A 27,674-nucleotide genomic window follows, 5' to 3' on the forward strand; every position below is an offset into this window, starting at 1 on the left:
CGACAGGCGAGAGAATCATTAACCAACAGAAGAAAACTGATTAATAAGAGAGCTATGTAACTTGTAGCCAACGACCACTAATTCTTTTGTTTGTTAAATCCTGTAATTAGTAAAAAGTGTTGATAGTAGGTGTGCTTGATTATGGCATACCACCAAGTATCCAAGCTTGCGCAACTCTGAAATAAAATAATATCTCCCTCGAGAGTATCACGTATTGACCATGAAACCGATTTTTGTGGACAACACGGCGGTGGGGTCACGGTCCTTGGAGGCGTTTAAGGAAAGACTGGACGTGCCGTTCAGCCCGCGGTGTAGCCGAGTTGAACACGGCTGTGTCCGGTCATAGGCCGGACGCGATGATCCCAGAGGTCTCGTCCAACCTGCCCGAGGGCAGCGACTGTGACTCCAAGGAGCGCCTCAGCCACCGGGCACCCCCACACGAGCCCCGCGCCGCTCCCGCTCCCCTCACGCGCCCGCCCCGCCCCGTCCCCCGCGCGCCGACGTGCGCGTGCGCGGAGCGTGCGCGGCGCTCGCCCCTCCCGCCGGGCCGGGCCGGGCCGCGGAGCGCGACGGGCGGCGCGGAGCGGCCGCGCCCGGGCAGGAGCCGCCGCCGGCGGGAGCGCAGCGGAGGCGGGCGGGCCGCGCCATGCGGCTGTGCGGGGCGCTGCTCAAGAGCCCCATCCCCAAGCAGATCGAGTACTACTCGCGCTTCTCCCCCTCGCCGCTCTCCATCAAGCAGTTCCTCGACTTCGGTGAGTGCCGGGCCCGCGGCGTGCGGGGATGTGGGGGTCGCCGCGGCTCTCCCGGGGAGCGGCGGCGGCGGGCGCGCAGGCCCCGTTCCTCGGCGGCGGCTCCTCGGCCCACATCGGGAGCGCGGCCGGGCCCCGGCCCGGCGGCTCCGCAGGCCCCGGGGCCCCGCGCCGACACCCCCCGGGGCCCGGGCGCGGTGTCGGCAGCCGGCGGCCGGCGAACAGCCGCTGCTGGCCTCGCCGGGGGGCCGGGAAAGGCGGGCTTGCCCCTGCTCCTTGCGTTATCCCCTGACACGGATGGGGATGGGGATCAAAATAGGGGTTCCTGACCTGACGTTTTGTGAGATTAGCGAGTGAAGGAGAAGAGTAAGTTAATGGTTTTGAGCGTGAAAATTTAAATCTGCCGTGCAGAGATCGGCTTACTTAAAGCTCGGGCATGAACTCTTAACCGCTTGTATAGGAGACCTGTCTGTGTAAAATTCAGGAGCACTTCAGGAAATGTGGCGATGATAAATAGTGTTGTTATTTTCAGAAGCCCTGGAATGAAATGCAGGAGTGGCTTGTGTTGCTGTTAAAAAACATGCTTCCATCTAGATAACGATAAACCCGTATCTTTATCAGAGGTTATTTGACTCTTGCTCTCTGACACGAGGGTTTTTGAGATTTTGCTATCATATAAATACTGCTGGTAGAGTGAATGTAGAGGCCGTGTGTAACATCGTGAAGCTTAACAGAGTGTTCCTACATTCTACTCTTACAATAAGGGTACAAAAGGACAAAAATGGCCCAGTGTTCAGCCAGAAAGTGATTTAAAGTGGGTACAATTGCACAATTATGGCAATGGTATTAGTGAAAGAATGCTGTAAGTACAGAAAGCCGGTAATGGGCTTGACATATCGTCTCAGTGAAATAGGATTTTGTACCATTAAGAAAAAAAAAAAAAAAAAAGAAACTCCTTGTCTCTGCTTAAAGGAGAACCTGACTAGAACTTGTGCTTTCTTTCTCTGGTCTCCACTCACCTGAGTTTGTTACCTCTTCCCCACCCCTTCTTGTGCTGATGGGCTTCTTCTCTAGCATCGGTGCTTCTTACCCTGTGTCTTTCTGTACTGGCAAGAGCAATGGCCTAAAACTTAGAATATCTATATTTTAGCCCTGGCACTAAACAAATTGTGTCGCGTTTGCCTGTTTGAAAGTTGGGTTTATGAATTGTTGCATGGGAAGTATTGGTGTTTGTGAGTCTTTTCAGCTGAGACTAAAGAGGCGTAGAGATTTCAGGGCTTGCTTTAATGCCTTGGCTGTTCAGACAGAACTTTGCTTTTTGGTAAGGATTTCTACAGTTCTCTGTTGCCCTGCCCTACTGTTTGCCTTTGGACATCTCTTCTTGCCAGCCTTTTCATAATGCTGCATTCGTTTTTAACATTGTAGTGCCTGTATTATTTTATGGCTTTGTAATTCTCCAGAAGAAGTGATTTTATTTTACAATTTTAAACCTGGCTTATGTTACTGGGTATGAACAGAGTGAGAACAGGACGTTACAGCCTGGCCAGCCTTATTCTTTAGATGTGCTCCAGTTGTCACTCGATGTGTCATTGGAATCTTCTGTGTGTGTGGCTGTGTATTTAAGGGTCTTCATGTCTTAAGACTGACGGGAAGCTATCTAGTCATTGACATTTAAAACCTCTGAAGAAAAAGAAGTCTATGGTTTAGTCTTGGAAGGTCATCAGGAGTTTCTAAAATTAGTAGGCTTACGTTGTATCAACCTTGCTAAACCTATCACCTTGATCTTAATACGTTTATGGGCCACTTAACATCTCCGCTTACTTAATCTTTAGTACCTGTATTTATTTGGGAAGACTCAAGCGGGAAAATTGCAGCAGTTCAAGCAAATAGATTAAACCCAATGTAGTTACTGTACTTACGTGATCCTAAATGTTTACAGCTTTGGGTAATTTCAAGTTCAGCTAAAGTCTTCTTAGGCCTAGAGGGAAAGTTGACATCAAAATGTAAGTCATAGGTCAGAAGTTTTCCCACTTGTGGTGTGGATGGCCTGGACAACATGCACGATGTCAGGGAGCTGTGTTACTTATATCTGAGTTTGCCAAAAAAGAATTTGCTGGTGCTGCAGGACACACGATTCAAGAGAGCAAATATTCCAAGCATAAGGAGCACGGTACTCAAGGTGCAGCTCAGTTGTGTTTGTTCATTTGTAAGAATGTTGGATAGGATGGACACACTGTTTTGTTGTTAGCTTATAGAGGCTATTTAGTGTCTCACTTCAAAAGAAATGGTCTTTTTGACTGAGCTACGTGAATGTAGCGCTTGTTTTACAAAATTGTTGCATTTTCAACAAATGTTGAAGAGGAGTAAGCCCAAAGGAAATGCGTGAATAACCCTCTCATGGCTGTCTGATTTTGTTGTCTGATGTACATTTCTGATAGGAATTTGCACTTACTGTGATTTGGATTTATGTGAAGAAAGTTTTTCAACTTAATTTCTGACAATAGTGAAACTAGAATGTGTTCCTTATGTCCTGTTTTATATTGGTTATATTGGTTTAGGCTAAGCTTACTTAAAAATTTGTAAAATTCTGATGAGTCGGGGAAGAGAAACTTTGTATTTCTTCCAAGCTGAAGAGTCTCTTCAAAGATAGTTGGTGGCAATGTGTATTGAGGTACAGCTTGGGCTTTTTAAAATTACTGACTAGCAGTGTGGGTTGTACAGAGTGCAGTTGTGTGCATAGCGAGGCTGTAGAGTCTCTATTCCTTTCCAGTGCTATAAGTTAATGACATTTATTTTAAAACCTTCTCTGCTTAATTCAGCTATTTAAACCACTATAAGAGACAGTTTGTTTAAGTTAGCTTGCTAGTACTAAAAGCCTGTGAAGCAAACCAGAAGGCAGTAGTTAAAACAGTGACACTCGTTTGGTTTTTTTAGCTGAGTCCTGTTTGTGTCCGTGTTTTGTTGAGCTTGCAGCTCTTTGTAGCTGCTGTGAGTGTGTCAGGGGTTACTGTGCCATGGGCTTCGGACCTCTGTGTCAGGAAGTCTGAGCGCTCACACTGTGCAGCTTTTTTCTTTCTTTCTGTGTGTACACTTTCTGTTTTCACACTCCCGAATTCTGTTCAGGCAGTTTCTTTTGTTACGAAGTGCATTTCCCAACATTCTTGTGCAACCTCATTCCTTTGCAAAAGAGTGACCTTCTGTAAGTGTGTTTCAATATAAACAAATTTTGACCTTGCTAATGCTGGCGTGTTACTCCAGATTTATCCAGACCTCCATAATTATTCTGCTCTGGAAAAAAATACAAAATCTCCCAACTGGACTGAGCTGTGTACTTCCAAACTTCAGTAGTTCCTCTGGAAGTTGTTTTGGTAAATTTCCAAGTGCAGGCATACCTTAATGACCCAGACTAAATTAATTACTAAAATATCTTTTGTGAAATTAACTTGTAAGTAGAGATGTCATGTAACATTCAGGTCCACGGATCTTTGTACATTTTGGGGACTAGACTGTTGGAGAAAAAAAATGCCCATTTTGGAGTTTCATTTTGATGGAGCATCTCAATTTAGTCTTGCTTCAGCATGTCAGGTGGGCCTTAGATGGTGACAAGTTAATCCAAAATACCCAATACTTAGTCAGCAACCACACAGACAGGTAACCAATCGATCAGTCCCTTGCCTGGGGAAGTAATAACCTGTCTGAGCAAAGCAGAGTTGCTTTTCCAGGAGTGTCTTAGCATTTAAAAAAGACACCCAGAGACGTGAGCTCCTGGTGCCTGCACTGCAGCCTGTCCTTGGCGTGAGCCAGCCTGAGAGAGCCGCACGAACCCTGCCCCAGCTGGCAAACTCCACACAGCTGCTTTCTTACAGCGGGGAACCTCGGTTTTTAGTAAAGTTACTGACAATTGTTTTGTCAAAGGAATGGTTATACTGCAAAGGATACATATAATTAAGCACAAATGAAGAGATGAGCGAAGTATAAATGGTGTAATCCTTTGATCACGCATGAAAGAGTCATTTGAAGCTGTGCTAGTGCTGTGTTGTGAACGTGTGCCAGGAGACTGTACTCATGTAATCCTCTCATTGCTGCTGCTCAGCTGACCGAGTGTCTGACACCTGAGTCTGAGGTGTGTTTTGTTAGAAACACAAATCATCTGCTTTTGGGGCTTGTTTACTACTGAAGCTGTCTTAGCCAGTTGTACCTAGCTGTATTTTAGCCTGTTTTGTTTCATGTTTCAAATGAAATGCTATGGGTGAGTTGTGTACCTAAGGGGTTAAACTTGGTTTTTTGTTAGCTCTTTGAACATATGACATTCATATATTCATATATATATATTACTGTTCATGTACCACAGGGTTACTAATGAGTTTGGATAAAAAAACATAGTTGTGCTGAAGACAGAAGATAGTGAATCACAGTGAATTCTTGTTGTGGAATGTGACTTAGGAGATCCTGATTTTTGTAGGTTATAATCAAAATATTTGTGGTGACTGCTGCAGTTAGTGGCATTGAAAAATATCACAAAGGTTGTAATTTAGTAATTTTACTGTACTGAGAACAGCTGAACATGCAGCAGATAATCACAGTGAGTGCATGGCACTGTTGTGCCCTTGGGCATATCTGGAGGAAAACATGATTGATAGAGCCTTCTCATTTATTAAATACAATTTTTTGTATGAAATTGTTTAGTTTATGTGGTTAAACTTACCTGTCTTGGGAAAAACATGTAGGCCTCATCCAAAATGATATGAAGCGCAGACCAGATATCAGCATTGCTGTTGGTTGCTGCCATTTGTATTAGCAGTATTAGATTGGGGTTTTGCAAGGGTGTTTATGCTTCATGTTGCCTTCTTGGTGAAGGCATGGATCTGAGCTGAAAGCCTGCCACTGGAGAGGTAGCTGGCAGATGCAATTTGAATAACAATATGTGGGGGTAGGAAACTAGAGATCAAAGCCTGCCTTGTCTCCAAATATGATTATTAATCTTAGGAAAAATGGCTTTTGGAAGATTTTTCTGCACAAAAGTGTATTGGAAGATTTTTATTGGTTTGGGTTTTTTTAAATAGAACATTAGTGGAGAGACTGTGCATCTATAGCACTTGCAAAGTTTAGGGCTAAAAAATATTAAATAATTACCTGCTATTTAATGGTTGTGGCTGTTCTTTTTCTGCTGCTCTCTGTGCATTGCCCATAAAATCTTAGACTTGATTTAAATGCATCTTCAAAACAAAAATACCCTCTAGCACAAATGTTAACCATTGGTATGCTGACCACTGAGTGGGATCAGGAAGATGAATGCTAGTCAGACATTACTGTCTTTTATTGTCATCTGACTGACTTCAGCTTCCATCCAGCAGTTTCATTAGAAAGGTTGGTATCCTTTGATGTCTGGAATATTTTCACTGTGTGATATATGTACATGGTGGTGGAAGTATCTTTCTTGATTTTGTAAAGATAAATATATTAAATGGGCTATTTTAAGCCTTATGAGAATACCATGGAATTAACTTTTGTTGCTCTTCCAGAATTTTCAGTATTGTTCTTCAAATATGTCTTTTAGAGCTTTAAATAGAATCCCTTTAGGAGTCTTGTGGAACATTGGAATAAAGTTGTTTCACTGCTGTTTAGTTTTTACCTTGAAAGGCTACCAGTGACAGCTGGAAGGCCCAGCTGGATTGTCTGCCTGCTTTTGTTCTTGAATTCTTTTGCAGTTACCACTTTCCATGTTCAGTCCTTCATTCCCTAGATCTGGGCACAAATAAAGTTTGCATTTCAGAACATTAAAAAGAGTTTTCTTTGAATGGGCTGTCGCACAGCAAGTAAGCTGGAAGCCTTTTTGATGTAACTGTTATTTATAACCTGTTCCTGTTTACAACTGCCAGTTGCTGGCAGGCAGTGATGTTCCAATACTATATATAATATTGAAGGGTTTTATAAGGCCTAAGATTGATTGTTTTGAAGGTCTGGAAGAGTCACTGTGGTTACGTAACTTTGTTCAGTAGTTGCTGTTGAACTGTGACATGATAGAGATATTTGTGTGAGAGTGCTGTGTAATCCTGAATTGTGATGTATTTCATTTACAGAATTATCTGTATCAGTCACTTTTACAGGCTCTCTATTCAATAAAGGCATACGTAATTTCTGTGAGTAATTGAGACCTTATCTATTCTAAATTCAGTATTTTAGTATAGTTATAGTACAAATTCCTTAATTTGCTGTAGATGATCAAACTGGATCACCAAGGTAATTTTTTTTTCCTACCTCATAAAGCTTCAGCATTGAAAATTCTGCCTCATGTAGGTGGTTTGGCTGACCACTCTTGCCTGTAAGCATAGGCTAGTAGCCTACAAGTGAGCATCCTTCAGCTGGTGGAATTGCTTGAGTTTTGTTTCCCAAAACAGCAGAAAATTTCTCAAGCTGTGTTCTGTTTGTCTGTGGACTGATCAGAGGAGCTGTGGAGTCCCCTGCCTTGGGATGCTGGGAAGGGAATGATCTTTCCCTGCACATGGATGTGTCTGCATGCTTGAGCTTTTTTTGTATTCCCTGAAGATGGTATGGTGTGTAAGCACACAGCTGAATGTCTTGGGTGAAAGAGGGAGGGCAGGAGGACATCCCCATCTGCATGAAGCAATAAACAATGCTGGTAGGTTTATTTCTTTTTAGCAAGTAGCAGAAGCAGTGGAGACAGCTGCTTGACAGAAATTGAGGGCTTGGGAAACTTCTTTCTAGAGGGACAAAAAAATAGGATTTGTAGCTCTTGAAGATCTAAGAATGTTTGGGACATGTTTTTCTTCTAGCTGCTAGAAAGTGTTGAAATGCCTTCTTTAGAATAGATTTAAACTAATAAGGAGGTGCTTGAAAATCTGCAATTAAATTTTGAATAAAATGAACATGAATTTGGTAGCGTTCCTTCTCCGGAATGGAAGAACTGACAGCCAGTGATTTAAAAATAGCATAACTTCTACAAGCCAAGAAAACAGGCTGATAGGGTCTCTCCTAAGAAATAAGGAGAAGTATAAGATGATCTGTCAGTTTGAGAAAGAGCAATTCTGATGCAGACAAAAGATCATAAAGCAATAGAGCAGTGTTATGATTTCCAGAAATACTGTTGATTAAAAAAACATATGAAAGCTGGAAGCAAGGACATCTGTCTTGGGTTGCAGTACAAACAACAGCCAAGGTGAAAAGTCATGGGATAGAAAAGCAGATAAAAAGATGTTGAGATAATTTATAGTAATTGGGAAGAATGCTGAAGTGAAACATTTGCTTGATGAAAGTAAGTACATAGTGATAAAAACTGTTGAATTCACCTTTGCTTTGGTCTTTAGAAAAAGATTAATTGTATCCAGAAATGCAAGGGAAATCACAACTCCCCTGACATAAATTTTAGGCAAGCTGAAATATGTCTAGATCCTCCTGGTTTAGTGTGTTCCAGGGGAAGTAAATCAGTTCTGTGTGTTGTGAGTAGCTGAACGCTTCTGCAAATGTGTGTGGCCTGGTGCAGCACAGCTGGTGTTGTGGGCTCCATGGAAATAATGAGTGGTGATGGCCCCAGGGTTTTGGAAGTAGGGAAAATACACTGCTTGTCTTCCAGAGAAAAGGAAGAGGAGGACATTAGAGTTAAATCAGGTTGACTGAAGTAGCTGAAGAAGAGATGGAGCTAATAATGAAGGAATGCATAGATAAGCACCAAGAGATAATTAGGTAGCAAAGAGACAATAGATTGTGTTGGCCTGGTCTAATTTGGTGTATGCTAAGGCAGTAGCAATAGGTGCTGTACCTCACATTTGGCACAGCCCCATGTGACATTCTTAATTAAAAACAAACAAACCAACCTCAATGTACAGAATGATGGAATAACTTCAAGGTAAGGTAGTTATATCAGTTGTCCAGTGTTATGGTGGCCTGACCCCATCCAGCAGCTGAAAACCTGCCCAGGTGCTTGCTCCCCTCCTTCCACTCCCCACTGGCATGGGAAGCGAAGAGAGAGGGCAAAAATGAGAGAACTTATGGGTTGAGAACAAGAGAGTTTAAGAAGTAAAGCAAAGAGGAAGAGAAACAAGCGATGCGCAGGCAGTCCCTCGCTGCCCCGCAGAAGCAGAGCTGTGCCCAGCCAGTCACTGTGTGCTGGACATCCTGGGGGAGAAAGCCAAGCAGTTTGTTATTGCTGGGCATGGCATCATGTCATAGAGAACACCCCTTTGTCCAGCTCAGGTCAGCTGTCCTGCCTCTGGCCCCATACAGCCAGTTACCCACCCCCAAGCCAGATTGCTGGGGTCGGGTCTGAGTGCAGGAGGGAGAGGAGGAACCCTTCATGTTGTGCAGGTTGTGTTTGGCCACAGCCCAAACACGGCTGTGTCACCAAGGAGGTACAGCTCCAAGGCACAGCCCCTTCTGGGCACTGTGAGGAAAACTGGCTCCAGCAGCCGGCTCACGCAGGTGTTGATGAGGAACAATTCATAAATACTCTACCTTGCACTAGCAGTCATTGATCTTCACAGGACTGTGTTAAAGAGTGAATGGTATGTCTCCAGTCCCCCTTAAACCACCATAATCCATCATAAAATTAGGCAGAGATTTAGGATTTGTTTTCTCTAATTCCACACAGTGTATTAGAACAGCTTTTCTTGTTGCAAGTTATGCTTAATATAATGGCCTTTTTAAAAAGCTGCCTTATTCTCAAAACTGCTGAAATACTTGACAGGCTGCTACTTACCCTTTTAAAAATGCTTGCCGTTTTGTGTTTTTCTGGAGTCAGTTAAATGTAATTTTTCTTTTTGGAAATATTAAGTTGAAAGGATGAATTAGAGCACTGTGACTCTTGAGATATAACTCTCCTTTTTCTGATGCTTTGTGTCTTATAAGAGGCTATTTTATTGGCTCTTGTTTCCTTTAAACCTTTCTGTGTAAGTGTGACATGCTCTCATGTTTCTTTGTTCTATTATTTTCTGTTAGTTTGTAATCAATGTAAAAAAAGTGACACAGTATTATAAATATTTTCACTGGCTTAATACATTAGAATAGTAGGCTTGTGCAAATTATAATTTGGTGTTTTTCAGAATTAGGTTTAAGACTGACTAGAGAGAGGCAAAATATTTTTGCTAAAAATAATTTACATTTTAACTGCTACTTCTTTGGTTTAGTCCTTTTTTATGCTTTTCTGAAAGATTTTTATAGACTGCAAAAATACCTTCAAACTGATAACTAGCAGTGACATAGAGGAATCCTCTAGGGTTTTTTTGTTGTGCTGTGGTTTGTTAATTATCAAAAGTTTTGAAACAAGATGTTTAACAGTCTAATATATTTCACCTCAGTGAGACTGAAGGGAAACTGGAGCATGTAGTATTGGCAGTATTTTATGTAATTGGTTTTAACTGTGTGTGTCTTTGCTCCTAAACATTAATTTTTTATTTTTTATGCCAGGGATTTGGCATAGCTTTTTCTTTGGCAGGTTGTCAGAAGCTAGAGGATAAAGCAGGGATTTGTATTTTTCTGGAATGGTTAGAGAGAATTATGGAAGTTTTTCATAAAGGTTAGGAAGGAAGTTGTCAAAGTTGTGAGAGCTTAGAGAGAGTGTTAAAAATTTGGAACATCTAATTATAATCTTCAGTGTGAAATAGATAAATAGATTTTTACTCTTATGGGGGAAAAGGTGATTATAAGACCCAAGAGGCACAACTCAGTCTTTTCTGATCAGTTTGTTGTAGCAGAAGCTGATCAGAGCACCAAAAGGGGAATAAGTTTTCTTTGGCTTGGTACTTTAAGCCTCATGCACATCTTAAAAAAAAAAAAAAAAAAAAAATATATATATATATAAATATATATATTTGAAATTAGTTTTAAAATTTTACTCTTACCAGAGCAACGCACATGATTTGTTTTGTCCAGGGTCTCCTGTTTGAAAGCCCCAGAGCCCCTTGGCAGTGGAGGCCAGGGCTGCTGAGCGCCTCTGTGCTGCTCTCACTGGCTGCTCCCTGCTTAGCTCTGAGGAGGGGTGGAAGAGGAGCTGACACAGCCTGCAGAGCCACGCTCTTCTGGTTTTGTTTGTCTCTTTTAGAAACCCCTTGTGCCTGGCCAGGAAAGGAGTCTGGGTTGCACAGATCATTCTAAGATCAAGAACCAGATCAGGGCCATGGCTTCTCCTGAGAACATTTGGGCTCTTTGCCTGTCATTTTATGTGGGTAGTGCCTGTGATAATTGCAAGACCGAGCTTTGCTGCTGAAATGATTCACCTGACTTTCAGCCTACTCCCCAACTGCTCAAAGGAAAGACAGCCTTGGGTCTGTATGTCTAAAAATAATACAAGCCTGTGGGTTACTGGTTGAGTGCCTCGGCATTAGACTTCATAGATACTTTTGATTACTGTGTTGTCTCTTGGCAAATGCATTAAAATACTCAAAAAGTTATTTTGTTAGAACTGAGTGGTAAGCAGCTAAACATTCGTTTTAGATCAGGGAAGCCTATTTTAAAAATTCAAAAATTTTATTTTAATTTGGGTTGTTCTGTTTGACAGTATCCAGTGCTGGTTCACGCCTTTGACAAGCAGTTATCTGATAATCCCTGTTGAGAGGGACAGACATGTCTTCACTTGGGTCATTTCTGTGACTGTAGGAGTTAAAATTAATGATTGCAGGGTATTGTGCACCTGTTAATTCCTCCCTATTGATCTGTTCCAGATCAGCAGTAAGTTAAGCTGCTTTCCAGCACAGTCGGTTTATGCAGAGCACCATTTACTTGAAACAGGCTTACTGGAGTTGACAAGTTATATATTGTTATTATTATTTCTTATTAAATAAGTGCATAGCTAATATGATAGTAAAAGTAATGATTCACTCCATATTGAGCTGTCCTGCTGTGCTAAGGACAGCTAGCTGACATTTTTCTTTACCTACATTTATATGAAAACATGAACTTTTGCTCGATGCCAGTGTATTTCATAACATGGGCATAGTAATTAATTAATACACATAAGATATAAACCAGCTCACTCTTAGGGGTTTTGGAAATAAGTGGAGATAAGTTTGTTTTTTTTTTTTTCTGTATACAAATTCAAGAGCAGTTGTATTTATTTTTTAACTTCCTAAGTTCATAAGTCTAGACCTTGATTATGAATGTGATTTGGTCTGGTCATTCAGACAATAGGATATAGGCTAATGTATTCTCCTGAGTGAACGCTGTGCTGAAATTTTCCTTTGGAGCAGAAGGTGAACATTGCAGTTGCCCTGCAAAGAGTTCTTGGATGTGGTATTTGAATTGCATAAATTTAAAATGGTTTATTAAGCACAACTGTTTCAGCTCTTGTTTTATCCATATACTGTGTCATGTGACTGTTGGAAGCTAAATTTGACTGGAAAGCTAAATAACATGTGAGCTTCCTACTTTGGATTGCATTTAGTGAAATGGCAGGGTGCAACTCAATGGCCATACAGTGGTAATAACTGAATTCTCATCTGTGAACATAAACCATGTATGAGCATAAACCCCTGTTGGTGTGCTTTCCCCTAGGCTGAAAAGGCCCATAGGAGTTGGGCTGAAGAAGAGAAATTTGGGAAAGATTATTTGCAAACTTCAGTTCCTCTGGCTTTAGGCTTGTTTTCTGGCAGTAGTTGTTTGACAGAACTTAATTGACTTCATAAAAGTGGTATGTTTATTATAGTTCAGTAAGATCTAAAAAATATTTACTGGTGTTAATTCTTCAAGTTTCATTTTTTGAAACTTGGGAATTTCTCTGGTTTCTGTGGTGATGTAGAACCAATCTCTTCATGTGCCCAGTGAAAGCGTGCCCTTAGAACAGGACACTTGCATGAAACAATTGCAAGGGCTGGTGGAAGTACAGAGAGCAGTAATGGAACCTGGGCTGAAGTGTAATCCTGAGGTGTCTAAAAAGAGTCTGAATACCTGAGGTAGCTTGGTTTGGATCCTTAAATTTCGGATCTTCTGTCTGCAGGCTACTTGTGCTGGAGCAGCTGTGCAGGCTTTGGTTGCTATCCTGTAGCACAGTGTGGTAGGTTCAGTTTCAAAATACAGGTTTCTTAGATGCGCTCTGTGGTAGGGAGTGAGGGTCAACAAGAGCCAACAGCTCCTATTATATTCTGTGTGTTCCTTTTCCACTAGCTTCATCATCTTCATTGGGTTTTACAAAGCCCTGTCTGATAGCAAGCAGACAAATCCTGTATACCTTTTGTGGCATTGCTATTTTTAGTGCTTGGTGAGATAAATATCTAGAGAGTATGCTGAAAATATAATCATTTCCATTGGGGAATAGGATTGATTTTAAACTCAGACTTGTTTTGCTGGGTTTTGTTTTGTACTCACATTTATTGGGACTGTGCAAGCATGGCTTTTTTGTCCTTCAGTAAATAGCCCATGTTCCTGAAATAGTGTATAATCATTGAAATTCAACTATTCTTAAGTTCTGTTTTCCTGCCTTCAGCAGCAAGTTATTAGTTTCAGGTTTTGCTTAGTCTTCTCTGATGCATTGATAATTTTGCATATTCTTTTGAAGATTTATTCATCCTTCTGCTTCACTTTGTTTTGTTTACCTATACAAGAGCTACAAAATATTCTGGAAGCTCAAGAGAAGAGAGTAAATGTGGTTCATCACTCCCACTTTCCTGTCTTTCTTCCTTTATTTTGTTGTATCTTAAAGCAAAAGTAGTTTCTGATCTTGTGTTTATGGATTCTGGATCAAGGCCCTTGTCTGGTATACAACAGGTGGGACTTTGCTTTTGGGTCTTAAAGTAGTACAGTGTCTGTCTCTGCTGTTCAGCACATAGTTAATGGAGAGAAGTAGACCTCTGATGCAGTGCAAAGACTGAAAAGAGCACTTTGTTTCTTCTTCCTCTGACAGATGAGTTAATATTCAGAAACTACTGATGCTTTTATGATGTCACCTTGGCAGTCCAGTGACAATCTGGGGATGTGGCAGTTGTGTTAGGTTTTTGAACTAGGTGACTTTAGCCATTGTTGTGAAGGACTCTTGCTGGAGTCCATTCTCAAATGGGTATTCATGAATGTGGGAATCTGGCAGCTGAACTGAGCGTGGAACCAGAGTTCATGGTCTCATTCTGCATTTCTGCCCTCTTCTGCAGCAAAATGAGGTTTGTGTAGAGCCTTCTCTGTGGAACTAATCCTTTTGTAATGTGAATCTTGGACAGTACAGTATAGCTCTGGCAGTTTGTAGAATTTGCCAGAATTGGATCAGGGCCTGTTGCATGTGTGTGAAAAGCCTCTGCATTGTTCATGCCTCTTGTTGCAGGAATCAGAAGAAAAGTTTTGTCTAAGTGAAGCTTTGCAAGAGTTGTCTAATTTGTTTTCTATTTCTTAGCACTGTGGAGTAAAAGGTAAAAGTGAGAAACAGAAGAGATGAGTAAACATTAGAGAAGAGTTGAATCCAGAGAGGAGAAAAGAGAGTAATAGAGAAAACTGAGAGCAGAGCTCTATTTCCTGAGTTTTTTCATGAGTTTCCTGAGTTTTCACCTTTGCATGGAAGGTGATAACGTTGATATATAGCCCTGAAACTTTCACTTCTAATCTTTTGCCTTCTGATGGCATTACATTTGGAAGTTCAAATGCATTCAAGTCTGCTCTTGTGACCTGTGCTAACTCAAAGGTTCTGGGTCATGTTTTTTGATATGTTTTTCTGAAGTTTCTTTCTCCCTCTGGTACCCGTTGAGTTGAATAAATGGCATGATTCATTTTTGGTGGAAACGTGATACTTTTTCATGTCTGGAAAAATTGATTTAACATTTAATGTCATCTTCTGGGTGAACTTCTTTTTAAATTTTAATGTGTAAGTTTACTTATATTTTCAACTTGAACTTGTGCTGTGGCTGTCACGTCATTCTCCAGGTGTGTCTTATTTCACTGCATAAGCAAATCCACCAGCATTCACTCTCGTGAGCAGTGACCATTCCAAATGCAGCAGTGTTTGTACAGGTACCACTCCCATGGTATTTTTACAAACCCTGTGTCTGTCATGTCTGAGGCTGCTACACTGACGGTTGTTCATAGAATATTCTTCACTGACCTTAGTTTGAGGTACAGTCCACTTGACTGCTGCTTAGATTGTTGTTTGACTGACGTATTTTCTTATTTTCACGATGTTGAAGGCTGTGTCTGTTGTCAGACCATTACACTGACTTGTTTTTAAACAAAATAGTCTCAAGATTGGCATCACAGTTTCTTTTTGGTGCTGGTTTTGAGCTGGAGGTTTGAAAGTGGCAGAGAGGAGGCCACAAATATGCTTTTGTGTGTGACTTTTATATAGGGTAACTGATGAGCCCAGACAGGTAAGATTGTTCAGAAGTTTGAAGGTGGTAGAACATTTATGAAACAGTTCCTTTTTTGAAACCCATGGTGACACTTGACATTTCTTTCAGTTTTTGTGCTAGCTATACATGCAATAGTAATAACTTCAGGATAGTTCCTTTCCAAATATCTTGCTTTTTGTTGTCATTTTAATGTTAAAGTAGCTATTATTGTATAACTTAATTTATGCAGTCTATGCTGTGTTTTTGCAAACTCTGACTTGATTCAGAGTTTCCACTTTTTGCTTGTTTCCCTGTGCAAATTTGCACTGCTTTCTCTTTGCAAGTGGTTAACAAAATACGAGGTGGTCACTTTCTTCCCCTTGGGTCACGAGAGAGTTAGGGCTATGAAGACTGTTAGGCCATGTTCAGTCTAATCTCATTCCAGAGACTGAATCCACTAGCTTAGTGTAATTTTGAGCAGATGTCCCCCTTCACCAGTAAAAGACACGCCTAAATCAGATCATGTTGCCCTCTTTTACAGAGTTTACCTTCAGGAAGTTTCTGCAAATTAAGAGTTGAATCTTCTTCAGTTTGAGTCTAATGCTTGTTTGGTTATTGATGGACAAGGTTGCTGCTGCCTCCTCTGTAGTGAACTGTGAGGCCTTGGAGAGCATTGCTGTGTTCCTTATTTATTTCTTCTTAGGTAAATCCATCAGATTCACTCATTCCTGTGTCACAGTCTGTTTTATTCTTATCTTCATTTCTGTTGCATCCATCTATGCTTTTAGAAGATGCTCAAAAATTTGTGTAATTTAGCAGTAGTGTGGGACATTTTATGTGTGCTTTTCCTTTATCCTGTTGGATCAAATTCTGTGTTAAATTGTAGCACTGTAGATCTTAGAGTTTTTTAATCAGCTTGAAAGTGTAACTTCATTAAGAGTAAAATCTGAAGATAATCTTGACCCTGAATTAACATCTAATCCCTTAGAAAACATAATTACTTTATAGGGTTATGTTCTACCAGGAAGAATAGTATAGGATCGCTTTGCTCCCTGCAGTAGAGCAGACCTGTAACAAAGAGGTTGTATCCTGTCTGGTTTGTTCTTTTTGTTGCCTTAATGTGATACTTGTTGAAAGAAACTTGTTTAATGCCTGACTTAAGAATTTGGTCTGCGCAGTTATTCCACTTAAAGCCACAAAACTGAATTATTGTTCATTTGCAAACAGGTAGTGCTGTTTTACAGACAATGGAAAACGTGGTGGTGTGTGCAAAAGTTTGAACCCTATATATCATGAGATGCCTTACTTTATTTCTTCTTGGCTTTGTGGATAAAAAGGGTTTCACTTTGCATCTTCTAGGATTTCCATTTTCAGTTTCTTAAAAGCATACTTATAAAGAGTTTAAGTTTTTGGAAATAAAGCAGCCCTTGATGCCTAGTGCAGTGTAGTTTCCACTAGGGTGTAGGACGACTTTTCTTTCTAACATTTGAATTCATACAAAGGTAAGTGGGTCATTGTTTCATATATTTGTGTTCTTGAGAAACTTATTGAGGGTTGCAGTGTAAATGAAGGAGGGATTATTCACAAACTTAACTTGCACTTTAACCCTGAGAAAGTGATTTCAAATTCCTTTGAACTGAAACTAATAGTTTTAGACTGGCTCTAGCCCGTGCTGTTTAAGACAAAATCCTGATGCTGGCAATGCATATTGACCCAGCTGGAGTCAGAACAAAATCAAGAAATATTGCTGTATATTTGGAAAAATTATTGAATGACTAGATCAAAATGAACATCAGCCTTTGAAGGAAAAAAAAAAAAAACCCACAAAAAACAAACAAAAGCTGACTGTAGGCTGAAGATGCAGAAGTCTCATTGCAGCTTATTAGAATGTTGTTTGTGGAAATATCTTCAGAACTTACTTTGTCATACATGCAATTATCATGTAATTTATAATAAATTATATTAAGAAAATACTCAACATACAGACTAAGGGATTTTTTTTACTTAGTCTGATGCCCCTTCTTTTGATGGAAATGGTTGTACAAATGTTGCTGTGAGGAGCAGCAGCCAAGGAGCAGTGTTAGGACACAGTTTGCTTTTGCTTTGTAAGCTGTGGGATATCTGATTACTGCTGCTCCTAGTGGGTAGCCGTTCTCTCTTGCCATGCATGTGCTGTCTGGCAGGCAGGTAAGTGACCTGATGTTAAATGCTGAAGCAGCTCTGTGGAGGCTCTCAGATAACTGACTGCAGCTAAGGAGCTGATACAAGGACCATGTGCCCCAAACCAAACAGATGAGCTGAACTTATGCTGAAGCAATCTTGTAAGCTGGGAAGTCTTATAGCAGAGCTTCCTTTCCTCTTCCTGTACTGAACGTGCAAAGGGACCCATAAGCTGTGGGTTCTTGTTCATAATTTTCTAATTTTCTGTATGGGCTGTCTTTCATTCCTTTTGCTTTTTATCACCTAGAGAATCACTGCAGTTGCTCTCAGTCACTCCTGGGACAAAGCAGGTGTTGTCTTTGTTCTCAGGGTTTCCAGCTCAGGCAGTATAGGCTGAGCTGAGTCAGTCTTTCCCGCTGTCCAGCCTCAGTCTTTAAAGACCTGCAGTATACAGTGACTTGTGAACAAACAAGTGTCTGTCCTCTGTTGTAGGTGAATTGGTATCTGATTTACTGTAAGGATTGAACTCTGAAACCATTACTGTGCTTCACAGAAAACAATGTAATGTCTTGTTTCCTTTGTCTAATTTTGACAGGATGTGTGAATTTGTAATTGAGATGTGAAAATGCGAACAGTCGGTCCAAATGTTTACTAGAAGAATTATAATGGAATTGGTAGCACTATCAGAATTTAATGAGCCCCAGATTGATAATACCTAAATGAGCAAGAAAAAAAGGGAAATCCTAATCCTTCCTGCATATTCCCCAAGCTAATGTTAGGGTTTGGGAACTAATCCCATCAATGCACGTTACCTATGCAAAGAAGGTGAAAACTCTGTGATTATAATGGGACTGTCTTAAAAAGTATCTCCTTGATTGTGCTGGTTGCATTGTACTTGAATCTTGCAAATTGCAAATCTCAGTGATTATGTGCCTAGCAGTGCTTTTAACACTTTCTGGTTTGCTTGAACATAATTTATAGCTGTTACATTATGCCTTCACTCAGAAATTTTGCAGATGGTTGAACTGGTTATCATCACAAAAGACCTTTGCTCTCTTTCTAGATGAAAGCAGAATCTTGGCTGTTCATTACACGTTAAACATGGACTTTTAAAAAAATTAATTTACCTGGATTCTTTAGAAGTTAATTATGATGGGACTTTCCCCGCTTGTTAAATGATGTAAAATACAAAAAAACTGTGTTAAGTCTGATCTTCCATCTAAACTACTTGGGCAAGTGGCTTAATATTGCGTACTTTAAAATATTTATAGATAAAGTTTTATCGGTATCCTTAGTAACTACTTTAGCTTAAGTTTGCTCTTAGTCAGGTCAGTCTTTCGATTTGTACAGGATGGTTTCAGAGAATGCTGTTACCACTAGGTCTGCAGGAAAGTATTGTTATTTTGCTGGTTCCGTTTATTTGCTTTCTGACTGTATGGTTGGGGGTTTTTCTAATGCTCTATTTTCAAAATACCAGCCTAGATAAAAAAGTGTTTTAAAAGTGAAAGTTAAATATGATCTTAGCTGAGGCCTTTCCAAATGAAAATGTGGTGATAAGCGCTGGATTTTCCTTCCAGGTCTCTAGTGAGAGTCTTACAGGCCAGTCCTAGGAGGGATGATGGCCTGTGCTGGTCTGACCGGGTGCTGCTCAGTGTTAAAGTACTAAAGGTTGAAGAACTTGTGGCATGAGACATCAGCAAACTGTTGTCATTGTTTTGTCCTTTTGTTTTCACTCCTTACACTCCCTTATGCGTGCAGCATTTACTTTTTAAAAGCTTGCTTTAGTATAAAAGTTGTATGGATAAAAGCTAGTATTTTGGAGTCTTGTTACCAGGTAATATCAAGTATTTCATATTTGATGAATTTTATTTCTGTGATGAGAGATTTTTTTTTTATGGGAGAGAAAATGAGATGATGTGAAATGTGGAAGAATGTCAGACAAAAAGGGTTACGTTCTAGGAAGGTAAAAGTTTAAAATGTGTCTTGTGAGTGAGAGGAAGATAAAGGTGGGTACTGAAATTGCTTTAAATTTTCACAAGTGGGATTTTTAAAGCTTCTAGTATTAGGAAATCTGAAATCAGATCTGCTGCAATGGGCATCTGTTTTTCCGTTCTTGTGACAGGTCGTGACAATGCCTGCGAGAAGACTTCGTACATGTTCCTGCGGAAGGAGCTTCCTGTGCGACTGGCAAACACCATGAGGGAAGTCAATTTGCTGCCTGATAATTTACTGAACAGGCCTTCGGTTGGGCTGGTACAGAGTTGGTAAGTTTAAAATAAAGTGGATTGAAAAGTTATTGTAAAACTAATGTGTTGTTTTACTTACCAGAGAGAATTGTTGAATTCTTCTGCATCCGTCAGTTTTCTGCCTTGAATTGTTTGTAGAGTGTCTTGTCAAATGAAGTTTTGTTTTCTTCTGTCTAATGTTGAGTGTATACTCTAATCTGGATCCTCACTAAGGATCTGTAAGTTAGTCTTGTAAGTTAGCAAAAACATACTGTTGTCTCCCAGGTAATAAAAATGAGTCTGTAACTTTAAAGAGCAAGCTTTTTAAACACGCCTTACTGTATTGCACTTGTGACGTCTTGAAACAGCAGCTCTTTCTTCTTATTCTTCCTTTGTCAAGAATACTGAGAGAAAATTAAACCCTCATCTGTTTTTCTCACTGCTAAATCTTTAAAAACATCACGTGGTATTCAGTGGATGTTATTGAATGGGTCAGAAATCTGGTGTGAACAACATTCTCCATTGTAATAACTAGCGTGGATCCAAAGTGATTCAAAGTCCTGCCATCTTTTCCACAATAATTAATTTCTAGCCTAACTGCATGTTTGGTGAGATTTAGAGACCACTGCCTCGGATGTATTAAGCCCAAAAAAATTGTTGTTCATGGGGTATTTTTTGTCCATTTACCTGTTAATACTTTTCCAAAGACTTTTTGTAAAAATATTTTTGCAGTATACAACCGAAGTCCTTTTGTGAGTAGCAGCTTATTTGACTGTAGAAGTAGCTGATGTTGTAGGCTTTTGCTAAATTCAGTCATAGCCCTTGAGCCAAGACTGTACATTGACTGTTGGCTTGGGTCTCCTATTTATCAGGCTTTAGACTTAGAAAATATAAATTAGAAGATGTGTAATTGTGTTTGTCTTTACAAGGTAGCAGTGGGGGTCTTGATGACCACATCAAGTATAGTGATGAAGTGTTTCAAGTGAGTGTAAGTGCTGTGGAGCCACACAATCGCTTTGTGGTTAAGTGGCAGCTTGCAAGGTTTGAAGGCTCATCTGTCTGTCTGATGTCACAGGAAGTTGTTATATTTGCAGAGAAGAGTAGATAATATGCAGGCCTTTTCGGCTTTTCTAATCTGGTTGACTTGTCTTTAATGAAATGTGGACAAATAGGTGAATGAAGAAAAGGAAATATTTTTCTGTAGTGACTGCAGCATAATACTTCTAGTCCAAATGCCTGTGCTGTGGCTTGTGCTTCTGCCCTGCCTATACAGAGCTAAGCAGTATTTGGATCTGTCTAGCAAAGGAACTGAATGGGTGTTCAGAGTCGGAGGGCCCCTTCAGAATTTTTGTTGAAGAGGTTTGAGGACTCATGATGATTTCTGTGGCCACAATAGATACTACTAATTAAAGAAAGGAAAACGACCAAAATGCCAAATGAAAAATGCAGGATCAAGTGTTATATGGCAATGTGATTTGCACTATCACAGCTGCAGACCAAATACCAGATTGTAATGTGCTGAAGAACTTGGAATGCACATCAGAGATGGAAGTTTGAAATCAAAGTGTTTTCTGTAATTTTCTTCTAATTTTGATCCATAGATAGCTAAGAGTTTTTGTGGAAAGGAATATCTTTGTTGAGATTATGTGAGAATATTTTTATCTTCTTATGTCAAAAATAAGAAAAGTAATTGTAGCATTTTTTCCCCCTGATTTAAAGATGTGGACCTTAAAGAGTGTAGTTCTTATTTTTCTATTCAGAGGGTTTTAATTGCTTAATTAAACATTGACCTGTAGTTTGTTACGTCCTGATGGTGAACATTAGGCAAAATTTACTTCTAAATTTATCTTTTAAAAGCACCAAACCAAAGGTTTTATTAACTTCAGTGTGAATGACCTTGAGTATTATGCAGCTAGGCTGATAGCAGGTTTTGAAACACATTTATAGTTTCTTAACCTTAAACTTTAGAGATACCCAGAGTGAGATTCCTGAATTTTGTGTAGTAGAATAAATAAATATAAATTTAGTTGTTCGGCTGTTTTGTGAGCTTGTAAAATGAAAAGACCTCTTCTTGTTGCACTTGAAAACTACTTCAAGAAAATCTTTTTTTTGAGGGTCAGATTTCATGATCGTTTATTTTTGCTGTGCCATAGGTTGAGAAAGCTTGATAGTTCGTTAACAGGAAAGCAAAAATCTCTTGTATATTTGTCACAAGTGAGCGAGACATTTAATTGTTTATTTGCTAATATTCAGTAATTTATATAGTCACAAGCATGTTTGTTTCATTTTCACTATGATTTTACGCTAGAAGATGTGGTTTTATGTGCTTTTGGCGAGACTCTGGATTAGCTGGAGCTTCAACATTTGAGTTCCCAATCTATTCCTTAATGCCAACATGCCAAAAATTAATACAAAAAGGTCCTAATCTTTAAGATGGGTTTTATTAGACTTTTAAATTAAAGTGGCTCTCTAAATAGAGGAATAAGAAATCAGCCCTGCCTACAGTACAGCATGGATCCTTCCCCATCAATCCTCTCTGCTTCCAGCCATCAAAAATTGTGGATTGGTCAGATTTGTCACCCCTTACAGTTCCCTTGGGAGCAGCCTGGTTTTGTTGCTCCCTGCTGCAGGCAAGGTGTGTTCTCTCCTTCCCCAATCCATCTCCATGGCTGTGCTGGAGGCACCTGGCTTCCTGTGCTTCTCTGCCTATCAGATTTTACAACTCATTGCTTGATTGCTCTTGGGAAGGGTGCTCTCTTAGTTTTTTCTCCTTCCTTTCTGGGCTCCTCAGCCTGATGTGTGCAGCACAGAGGAGAGGCAAGGCCACTGTCCTTCCTTTGTACCGCTCAGCTTCACTTTCCTGAATAAAGCTGGCATTACCCAGAGAGTGAACTCTGAACAAACCAAAAATAATAGTTTTGCATTTCAGTAAAGGTAAAACGTCAGCTCTGTCCCAATTCAAGTTCATAGCTTAATTTAAGTGTATATTTTGCAAGGAGTAGGGAAGGAATAAAGTGACTCAAGACAGTAACACAGTTAATACGTTCTGGCTGTGAACTGCAGTGATTCCAAATAGCACACAGATCAACAATCAGCACCTTGGTTTCAGCTTTTCAAAGCATGTCAGATACTGAATGTATGGCAGAATTGTTTAATAAAGGATGGTCACTAATGTGATGGGGCAAAATAGTTACAATAAAACCTTACAATGGGTAAGGTTAGAGCTTATAAAATAACAGAAGTAAATCTGAGCTTTGCACAGTATGTTGCTCAGTTAGTTTTATGTAAAATTCACATTTTATTTAGCCCTGGACAAATTTCTCTACTTTTCTTTAGTGCTTTTCCTTAGAAAATGCTATAAATTTCCATTTCTCTCTTGGGAAAGATCCATTAGAGAAATGCTTACAGTTTGGGGATTAATAATTGTTTTTTTCCTCTATTTTCTACATTGAGACTATACTAACAAGATTGTGTTACCATGGAGATTTGTTTTATCATTTTAGTGCTTTGGTATTAGTATGATTGTAAAGGAAAATCTTAGTGAAATACACATCAGGGAAAAAGCAGAAGTATCTTGCATGATTTTCTTAAGAAAAGAAAACCCAGAGCTGGCAATATGAGCTTTTGCAGTGCTTTCATGTATGAAATGTGCCATTCTAAAATTATTGCATTTGGCAGACTAACAAGAATTTAATCTATATGGCAGTAATTAACAGAAGAACAAGGCAAAAGGGTGAAACCAAAGAGCTTGCCCAACGAATTGTAGTGTATTGTGATAAAAAATTAAACACCAGAAAGGCAATATGTTTGAAGGGCACAGACTTTGATTTCTGCTTTTGATGACTCACCAAATATAACAAAATATTACTGACATTCTCTTTCTCATATATGCTGGATTTAATTTTTTTTTTTTTTAATAGTTTGTATTCTGTATAGTTGTATTGCTTTATTAATGATACAGCAATTCATGCCTTATTGTAGTACTTTTGTTCTTTCTGGCTGGCAGTTGTGTGTGAATTACATTTAAACATCACAAGGTCTTACTTTGCATTGCTTGATAAATCCTGTAGTTACCACCTTCATTTATCCCTCTCTGCGCTTACAATTCAGATTAAAGGAAAATGCAAGGAAGTAGATGGATTGTATGAAAAGGGAATAATAACTTTTTCACACACACTTTTACAGGAATGAACTGTATTGCTGGCTGCTCACCTGTCCTGGGAGTGTAATGGTGGTGGTCATTGAGACCAGAGTTCTGAATTTCCTTTTAAACATGTTTTTTTCCTTAATTTCTTTAATTTTGAGCTGTTTGGGAGAGAGGGAGCCGGGTGGGGGGCTGTATTTAGTGTACAAACTGGAAATCACACCTGCATAAAAGAAAATGGTGTTCAGCATTTACAGCTCTGGGTTTCTCTTCAGAGGCTTAAGACACAGGGTATAACAACATCCCAGACTGGGTGATGTACAGTGGTAGGTACTGAGCAGTGGGTTAGGATCATTTGAAGTGACTTTTTTCTGACTTGATTTAGTCACAGGCTTGGAAGGAATTAAATAACTTAGGTTTGAAGTTCACCTTTTCTCTGAGCCAACTTGCTGGATACAGTGCTTTTGCTAATGAACTTGACTTATAAAGTAATATTTCCTTTACTTTAGAATCAGAAGGAGAGAATTCTAAAGGAAAAGCATTTCCTGTTTCCATAATTTCTCCAGTAATGGCAGGCAACCAGTCAAATCCACACAGTACAAAAATGAGGTATCCGCTACCTTCAGTACCAGCAGCATTCATTGCTGTTTTATCCTTGTTTCTGTGCAGGATTGCTGATGTTTGACATTTATGGTAGGAGGTCTGTATTAAAAACAACCTGTTGTGTTGCTTCTCGGGTGTGGTGGTGCCTTTCAGAAAGAGGAGTTTCATAGTACTATACAATGACAGGTCGGGGCTGAAGAATATGTACCTCTGAGTGAGGATGATCACGATTTAATTGTGTGTGAATCAGCCGAGTTCAAAGTGTGATGGTTGTGAACTGGTGCCATCTCTTAGCAGCAGGAAATAACATCTTTTAAAATAAGCAGTGCTAGAGGGATGAGCTACATGCCCTACTTGTAAGTGACAAATATGTGGGGGATTTTTGTGATGGTTCCTGATGTTTGCAGGAGGGCACAAATGCACTGAGGGACAGGAGCGGGGTTGTTCCTGTGCTGACCGTGTTGAAAATGTCAGTGTCCCTGAGGAATGTCGCAGTCACTTGTGGCTGCAGCTTGAAATGAGGCTGGAGTAAGTGGCATGTGGTTCCTCAGGGAGTCACAACAGTGCTGTCCTAAGCTTCACTGTAGCTTGAAGATGCAGGGTGAAGTTTCATAGCCTTATTAAGCTGGTCTTAACATAGAACTGCTACCAAAAGAGCTTATGCCCAGGTAGTTTTGTTGAACTGACCTAATCTACTGGGTAGCTGCTACTGAAAAAAGACAGGCTTGGTTACCTGTTTTGTGTTCTCCTTGTGTAGGCTCTGTGGTTGTCTTCTCTCTTGTGTTAGCTTTAGCTGTTTAGACCTTTTAATTATTTGTTTTCATGTGCAAGAAAGGTTTGTTTAGTTTTTCATCTATTTCACCACTGCTGGGAGTTGGAGCTGTTGATGTGCACATCTGATTAACATCTGATTAGTGTTGATATTATAGTTTGAGTGGCGGTGCTTAACCAGGAGTGAAGGGAGGGTCAGGCTGGAACTCTCCCTTTGATGTGTGTGACTGATACCTTGTGTGATTTACCTCAGGAAACAGATCCTGGTTCTGTAGTCCTTAAGGCTCTATCTGTGCTGCTGAATGCATCTGCTCCAGGGGTGATACGTGGTCCTGAGGCACAGCGCTGTGTGTGAGGTGGCAGAATTTGTACTGCTGTTGGGCCAGTGTCCTACAGAGCAGGCTGGCCACGTTCACGTTGGGGGGTTCTGATTTGGGTCCTCTGTGCTACCTCTGGGGCTCTGAGTCTCAGTCAATCTCATGTGAACCAAATGTCTGAACAGGAGACAGCTGTGTTGTGTAAGAGGGGTTTTTATGAAACAGAGGAGCTGTGGGAGTGTGTGGATGGGTGTGCTCTCCTGGAGTGCTCTGATAGGGCCAGCTCGGTGCAGTCCTGTTATTGTGCCTTTTGGGGAGTGTTCCACTGAGCTTTATTTTGAAAGAGAAGTTGGATTGCTCTCTGAGGAATATTGGAATAAACTAACATCTGTACAGAGTGGATGAGTGTCCCTGTATTTTGATTGTTTCAAACTACCTGAAATTACGCATACCTGTGGAGAGGTTTTGCTCCTGTTAACTTCAGTTTGATTTATATGGCTATTTTTCTGAATTCCAGACTGTGAGGTTATAAGTAATACTTTTTAACTTAATATAATAATTCATTGTAGTTGCTTTCTTTCCCTTTGTTGCAGCATCTCACTTACTTTTAGTCTTTGCAGAGAACTGTGTACCGTGCATCTATTACTTTTACATGACCCTGTAGTCTTAAAATTAAAGAAATTCAAAAGTATTTTACATTTAGGTATTTTAATTCTCTTTTTATAATTTTTCTTATTTCAGGTATATGCAGAGTTTCCTTGAGCTTTTAGAATATGAAAATAAAAGTCCTGAGGATCCTCATGTTCTGGATGAGTGAGTAATTTATTTTTTCTAACAGTTCATTTTAAAATAATCTGTCTCAAACAGAAAGTAGTTTCGTACTATAGGAAAAGAGTTACCTTATTTGTAAGGTAGAATTTCTATGGAAAAAGCCAAAATTGTAATCTGGAATAGAATGCAGGTATCTTAGTGCTGTTGAACAATATATTTTGTATTTATGCAGACCAGTAATTTAAGAAATGGCATGAAGTGCTTCCTCCAAGGCTGTATTGAGAAAACAACATGGATGTGAGACTATACTTGTGTATCAGATACTTAAGACTAAAATGTCATTTTAGTATATGTTGAGCTTAGTCCTCTGTTGTGTATAAAGTATGTTAACACATTAATAGTTTGATATTTCTTTTTCAGTTTGAAAGCATTTTAATGTGTCAGTCATTGTTTTTATCTAAAAGCCTTTTAAATGGACCTCAATTAGCAGTGTCCATGTACCTCACTAAATTACATTACTTGAGAAGAAAGGAAAACTTAGCCAATTTTCTTTATCAACAAAATCATATTGAAATGGCCGTTAGAATGTTTCCTTGAAATGTGTATACATAAAACAGAAAAGAGCCCCACATGTAAGAACAGCAGGTGCAACATAAGCATCAGACTTGGAAACAAAACAACGGAAACACACACCTGTCTAACACAAGGGTCTGTTGTTACTCTGTACCTGAAACCTATGGTTTCAGGATATCACTTCTTGCAGGTTTTTTATTCCATTAATTTGCTTTCTTAGGGTAGTTTGTCTTTTGCATTTCTTTTTAAGCTCTGAAATCCTGCATGGTCAAGCAGTGCTTTATAGAGAGTTTCATAAAGCATCTTGCTCTGTGCACCATGTGGCCTGTGCTGTACAAAAACGGTGTTTTGCCTTCAGCAAACTTCAGATACATTAACTGTGATGTTACATTAGGTTAAATAAGGGCTTTGGGAGGTGCTGCATTTCAGTTGTTGTGCTCTTTTGGTTGTGAGCACGTTATCTGAAACCTTGACACTTTAACTTTTGTGTTCCAACCAATACATGTTAAGGAGCAGCTCAAGTGCAGGAGTACGAAGTTACCTGCATGGCAGAGCTGTAGAAGGAGCCATAAGGATTACAGACTGACTGAACTGTAGTGCTATTGAACAAGGGGAAAGTAACCATTTACCCAGAGTGAGTACTATGCTGGAATACTGCCTGCAGTTCTGGGTACTGCCTTTTAAGAAATTAAAACACTTATGGACAGTACTGATGTGAAAGGAACAAGATTTGGAGACTTGGATAGTTCCACCTCTGAATAATGCTGAAGGCATTTGTTTAGACTGGCAAAAAATGATACTGGAGACACTGGAAGTCTGCATGTGCCAAAAAAATAAGGTCACTATAATAAAGGATAATTGGTTGCTCTAACTGAAGAAGTGGAGAATTTAAAAAAAATCTGTTTTTTGTTAAAGTTGAGAATGTGTCCAGAGCAAAAAGTAAAGATTGTAACATTAATGAGAACAGACTGAGGGCTGTAGAGCATCCCATTTTAAAAGCTTTTATAAATACATTAGATAGTTTTTAGTGGCATTCTAGTGCTTATTCTGTAGAGGATAAATCAAATCAATTTTTCAACTACCTCTACCTGTTACATTTTGTGATTTCTGTA

General features: G+C 39.7%; 1 protein-coding gene across 1 annotated transcript in view; it reads left to right on the forward strand.

Moving 5' to 3' along the window:
- The first annotated feature begins 547 nt into the window (after positions 1-547).
- Positions 548-27,674, forward strand: part of PDK3 (pyruvate dehydrogenase kinase 3) — a 50,313-nt gene continuing 23,186 nt past the window's right edge. The window contains exons 1-3 of the mRNA XM_040056292.2: positions 548-752; positions 19,281-19,422; positions 25,960-26,031. Coding sequence (XP_039912226.1) covers positions 647-752; positions 19,281-19,422; positions 25,960-26,031 — 320 coding nt within the window. The 5' untranslated portion in view covers positions 548-646. The remainder of the gene's footprint in view (positions 753-19,280; positions 19,423-25,959; positions 26,032-27,674) is intronic.

Source organism: Hirundo rustica, chromosome 2 (assembly GCF_015227805.2).
Source record: "Hirundo rustica isolate bHirRus1 chromosome 2, bHirRus1.pri.v3, whole genome shotgun sequence".
Lineage (NCBI taxonomy): Eukaryota > Metazoa > Chordata > Aves > Passeriformes > Hirundinidae > Hirundo > Hirundo rustica.